We start from the raw sequence: 6451 nt of genomic DNA, 5'->3' as shown, positions 1-6451 counted from the left end.
TATTATTTATATAAGGTAAATCATTTTTATATTATCTTTTAAACAAGATAAAACATCTTTCATAGTATTTTTAGAAAAGAAGGTAATACGTTCTTGATATTATCTTTTAAACAAGATAAAACATCTTTCATAGTATTTTTAGAAAAGAAGGTAATACGTTCTTGATATTATCTTTTAAACAAGATAAAACATCTTTCATAGTTTTTTTAGAAAAGAAGGTAATACGTTCTTGATATTATATCTTAAACAAGATAAAACATCTTTCATAGTATTTTTAGAAAAGAAGGTAATACGTTCTTGATATTATATCTTAAACAAGATAAAACATCTTTCATAGTATTTTTAGAAAAGAAGGTAATACGTTCTTGATATTATCTTTTAACCAAAGTTAAACGTATTTCATGTTATCTTTTGAATAAAATAAACATTTTTATTCTTCAAAAAAGTACGACGTCCGCCCCTTCGTGTGTTTCAATAAAGTAAACATTCTTGATAAAACATATCTAATACCATTATTTAGGACAAGATTACTGGATCTATTTTATGAAGGGCATTGCTCGTGATATTTGGATATTGGAACTATATTGTGAAAGTAATCTTTTATAAAATCTGAATACTGGATCAATATTGTTAAGGGCATTGCTCCTAATATCTGAATACTCAATCTATTGTGAGAAAAGAATAATGTCTGAATATTGGGTCTATATTGTGAATAAGCAAATAGTACGTCAGATTGAAATTTTATAAGTTCTTAGTTTATTTACCAAACTTGTAGAGAATATTCAGTAAAGTAAATGTACCAGTTTTTAACAATTTATAGCATAGCGAAGTATTAATACCTCTTTATAGTTTCACTTTGTAGTTTCATTTTCTTCTTTCATCCGAATCGTTTTACATTGAGCTTTTCGCTAATCGTTTCAGACTACTGGTTTCATCAGAATCCTGGTAGATGTTGTGTTCAGTTGAAAAAATATCAGGCACGTTGGACGTTAATCAACAGACATGTGGTAGTTACAGTCAAGGTCAATAAAGATAAATATATTAAAAGTTCAACAGTTTGAATTTCCACCAAACATATATAGTTCAGGGCCACTAACAGATAAAGTTACTTTTCTGCAATTTAAGGACGATCTTATGCTCCCTGCTGACATTTTCCGTCCTTTGACTTTAGTCAACAAAGTTATATACAAATAAATGAAAAGGCCAAAGTACAAAGAACTTCATTGGAATGTTTAATTCCTCAATTTTTTGCCATATACTAAACTGCTAAACAGAATATAATCTACTTGTCATATTTCGTTGTTTTTGTCCTACTAGCTGGATAGAATAACTTTCATGAACACTTTGTTTTTAGTTCCTATTTGATTACTAACAGAACAAGGCCTTAGTAACAAGCGATGAAATCGGGAATATTTATCTCACAATTTCAAAGACAAAAAAAAAAAAAGTTTTCTCACCGAGTTCCCTGTATACCCTGGTGTCAATAGTCTCAAGCGTGAGGTTTGGCATAAATATCGTTTTCTTTTAATTTAAGAACTCATTAAATATAATCAATGTGCTAAAAAGGGTTTCCGTATGAAATATAATAAATATCTCAACGTGCTTGAATATATTTATCATAGCACCATCTTGAAACGGTGTGTAAAGTAAAGAAAGAACGACTAGAAACGGTTCTTAACGTATAGAGGATCAAACACAGCAAGTTTTTTATACATTTCTTGTGGATGGTAAATTCCAGTATGTAGTCAGAGTGAGTAAGATGAATTAACTTTACTGGCTGCAAAGTGTTTCTTTATTTTCTTCTATAATCGACATGTTGGCGCCCTTGTTTTCCCGACAGGTGGTCGAAGGCTGCCTGTAGGGATCACCTGTTGTCTGTCAGTCAGTCAGTAGACATAAAGGGACGCTCAACGTTGTAGTTTGTATTGTCGTGACGTCAGTAAAAGATGCGCATGCCATGAATCACGAGAAGAATTATGCACATATAAACTTCAAAAGCAAGAGGTAAAATATTTTTTACTCTTAATTTGGGTTTTATTTACTCATGAAACAGAACACTTTCGGGGACCCTGCGGAAGTACATATAGTAGCTGCTATACATAAAAATTCAATTTAGTTTTTTCTTCAAGCGGAGAAGTAACCCAACTCATTCAGTAGTTACATTCAACCAATATCCGATTGCTAATCGGTCTTAGCGAGATAGAGGGCGTTGGATTCTTATAGCTGAGAAGTCGCTTCTGACCTACTAAAGCGCTACCTGGTTGAAGAGCTCCGTAAATAATCCACAAAAAACGATGCTGATTCGTTTTATTATTGTATCTGTTCAGTTTCTAAATCTCTTGTTATACAAGGTGCATAAAAAATAAATTTCATCCGCATCACTTTAAGATTTCTGTCAGGTAGTTTCTAGTTGGTCAAAATTTAAGAAGGGGAAGTTTAATTTTAGACAATTAGTGAAACACCTAAAGTACATGGGAGTTGTAATACAAGACTAGACCTAACTGGAAGAATTTTTTGTGTATACGCACATATATGAATATTTATATTACTGTTTTGTTTCCTTTTTAATCTAAAAAGTAGTCTTCCGGTTTTTAAAGTGATAAAATTACTTGAATTTCAGGTCATTTCACGCAGGTGGTTTGGCGCTCTAGTACCGAACTGGGAGTGGCTCAAGCACGAAGCAAAACTAACAAGATAATTGTAGTTGCAAACTACAATCCTGCAGGCAACATGGTTGGTAGTTTTGCCGCAAATGTTCCTCCTCCTAAATGAACGGAGGATCGTATGTACGTTTTCACCTCTACGGTTTTCAAGTTAGAACCTCATTAGTTAGTCTTGCTTGAGAAAACGGAGGTTATATACATCGTTCTACAGTTGTTGTGGTACAAAATTTAAAAGTTAATTACTGCTCGTACTATCTGCAACTGACGTTTAAATTCACACATTCCTTCATTATCTTTCCAATGTCCGGTATAAGAAATACTGATATCAATATTTTGAGTGTGTGTGTGTATGTTTATTTTATTTTATTTTACTGTGTACAATATGTTATTGTTTGAATACCTTTTATTACTCATTCAGGTACGCCATATTTTATGAATATCGTACATATGGCGCCATCTTGTATCACTTGTACAGGTACATCATCAGATTGTACCTTTCCTATAAAGTGTTTTAGAACACTTCCAATAAATCCAACGAAAATTCAAACATTTGTGGTACAATGTTCAAAACGTGTGCTTTATTTGTATACACAATTGTTGAAAAAAAGTGGTACGAGGCCAAATTATGTTGTCAAATCGCGTAATTAAACGAAGTCACTTATAACTTCGTATTTAACAACAGAGACAATCTTGATATAAAATAAATTTTACTGACATAATAGCATATTCTTGTACTTAAAACACTGAGTAAAAGATAAAATTTGGATTCATAATTATAATCGACATATTAAGAACATTGTATAAAAACGTCTGTTGATTTGAGATAGAAATCTGGAATATTCATCATTAAACAAATAAAGAAATAAATATATTAATTAGGTATATATATATATTGGTAAATCAAACTATATTTTAACTTGTAATAAAAAATATACTTGTTTAGAATTAACCATGAAATAGTTTTTGCATAAAGGGTTGCATTTCACATTCTTTATAGATGTCGCTGTAATAAACTTTTGCGTCATAATGAGATACGTCAACAAATGACGAAACTTCTTTTTTTAGTTAAAAATTCAGTACATTTCGATAACAAATATTTCTAAAGATAAACAGTGTGATGTTCCATTGTTCTCTCGTGACTACTAGTGGAGAGTTTGATTCACCAGCTTTCGTGGTCAAATAGCTGTGCATGTATGTAATATCAGATAGCACAGAATAAAGCCTTTTTGAAAACACTGTAATATTAAATAAAATTATATTGCATTAGGACATTTCGCTTTTTACTCTTTTTTGTTTGTTTGTTTTCTAGTTAATTCAATACTTTTTAGCTTGATTTATTTTCTAATTCAGCGAATTTTGCTTATAATTCCAGAAATTTAGCGGTTCAACTATTTACTTGTTATATAATGATTTATATTATATATATATATATATATACAAGAAACAACTGTGTGAGTCTTCCGTTTTCGTATAATATATTTTATAGAAAAGAAACGCGAAGTATTTTAATGGAACTTCCACTTTTGTTTGATATAGCAACAGATTTGTATAATCATATCTCTAAGTTTTGTATACCAACTTATGACACTGAACTTCACCTAGTCGTTTTGTACGTAATATTTTTTGTTCAGAATAAAAATACCAATATTCAAGACATTTGCATCATTGTTTTGTTGAATGTTATATTATTATTCTAATTTTTAAGTGCCTTAATGCATACATGTCTCTTGTTTCTGTGTGATTTTGTTCTAATTTTACATTTAACTTAACCGTAAACTTTACAAGAAGAGTAAGAATATTGATTTAACTGAGAATAACACAAGATTTTCATTCATAGTGTTGTTTTATGAAATATTATATTAAGTAATTGCGTAAGGAGTTGATAAATCGGAAATTAAAGAAATTATTTAATCAATAATTTAATGAGAAACACACTTAACGAAGAATAAAAATACTTTTCTATTTTAAGAACTGATAGAATAACTTACACTGACATCGATCAGGTAACATATTACTACATGCTTTGTGTGTCATAAAAAAAACTGTTATATATAAATAAACGCTTGTAACCAGCCCCCCCCCCCCCAGGTGGCATAGCGGTATGTCTGTGACTTACAACGCTAGAACCCGGGTTTTGATACCCGTGGTGGGCAGAGCACAGTTAGCCCGTTTGTAGCTTTGTGCTTAATTACTAACAAACAAGCCTGTAACCAAAGCCCCCTAGTGGCTCAGCGGTAAGTCGGAAGGCTTATATCACTGAAAACCAGGTTTCAATACTCTGGAGGAGCACAGCACAGATAGTTCATGGTATAGCTTTGCACTTAACAACAAACAAACTTTATCCAAGTAATTAATACATTCATGAGTTAACAACTATAAATACATGAAGGCCAAACTACTTAAATGTACAGAACCCGAAGTTAGGGATAAGACTTTGATGCTAGTGTTACACCGTATTTCGTATATATATATTTACTTTCTCTGGTTCTTGAAGCTTTAAAATAACGTTCTGTATCATTTAAACATTTTTATTTTCTCATAAATTTAATGACTACTTACAGTTTATGATTAAAATTAATTATTGAATAACAGCCAGAAGCACGGGTTGTATTTACTTTAAACTTTATAGTTAATCATTATATTACCACATACAGTACGAACTAGGGCCGTACGTGGCCTAACGGTTAGCATGCCTTGACTGTGAAATCGAGGATTCATGGCTCATGACGCAAAAATACAAACAAACAAACTTTTTCTGCAATGAGGTCGTGGTTATGCTATAGAAATGATGGTCAAGCCCCACTATTTGCACAAACAAGACTTGGCGGGGGGTAGGGTTATGACTAACTGCCTTATCTGTTCAGAATTGGGGACAGTTATTCCCTTTATCTACCTTTCAGAAAAAATTTTGAACAAAAAAAGCATGAACTGTGTTTACAGTTTTAATTTTAAATTTAATTAGGCAAATGGTATGCGAATAACTGAAGCTAATAGCAATATTTAATTTTAATTTGTATACATCATATATTAAGAAAACAGACTATTAAAAGAGGTTCTAACAATTTATCTATAACCTATGTAAGAAAACGAATATTAAAGTTGAAAATTCTCATTCCACCGTCTCAGCGGTTCTCAATTTGTGGTCCGCCGTCTCTCTTCAAGGGCCTCCAGTGGCACAGCGGATTTCAATGCTAGAAACCGGGATTTCGATACCCGTGGTAGGCATCGCACAGATAGACCATTGTGTAGCTTTGTGCTTAATCACAAATAAACAATCAATCTCTCTTCAGGTGGTTCGAGAAAAAGTTGCATATTCAAATAAAGGGAAATGCAACATAATGTTTAGTTCCATGAATTTCAGGTAGTTCACGTATAACAAATGTTTGAGACGGTTCCATGAAATTCAGGTGGTTCTCGTACAAAAAAATGTTTGAAACCAACAGTAAAAGGGAAAGCACAAACCTTTTTTTCAACGAAGTGGTTGAGATGGGCTAAAAAAATTGAGGGGCTCTACTCTAGATCTTGCGGGCATACCTACTGTAGTGTTCAGGAAGTGAACCATCTTTAACCCTTTAGCCCCGAGTACGTTAAAGTGCACGTGTCACGACGTTTTGGAGCGTTATTTTCAAAATTTTATTAAATAACATTTTTACTACTTACATCAATGAAATTGGCATCAAAACGTAGTTAATAATTTAAATTTAATATTATATATGTTTTATTTTTAATTTAATTAGTAAATGTAAAGTATAAAAATGATAGTATTTATAAGTTCGTGGGAGGTCAAG

The 6451-nt window shown here is 31.8% G+C and overlaps 1 protein-coding gene across 1 annotated transcript in view; it reads left to right on the top strand.

Moving 5' to 3' along the window:
• Positions 1-4319, top strand: part of LOC106462706 (Golgi-associated plant pathogenesis-related protein 1-like) — a gene marked incomplete at its 5' end in the record, with an annotated part of 9263 nt that extends 4944 nt beyond the window's left edge. Inside the window, one exon of the mRNA XM_022390025.1 lies at positions 2621-4319. Coding sequence (XP_022245733.1) covers positions 2621-2772 — 152 coding nt within the window. The remainder of the gene's footprint in view (positions 1-2620) is intronic.
• Positions 4320-6451: the final 2132 nt, after the last annotated feature.

This window comes from Limulus polyphemus, unplaced genomic scaffold (genome assembly GCF_000517525.1).
Source record: "Limulus polyphemus unplaced genomic scaffold, Limulus_polyphemus-2.1.2 Scaffold1230, whole genome shotgun sequence".
NCBI classification, from domain to species: domain Eukaryota; kingdom Metazoa; phylum Arthropoda; class Merostomata; order Xiphosura; family Limulidae; genus Limulus; species Limulus polyphemus.
This window is presented reverse-complemented; position numbering and strand designations above follow the sequence as displayed.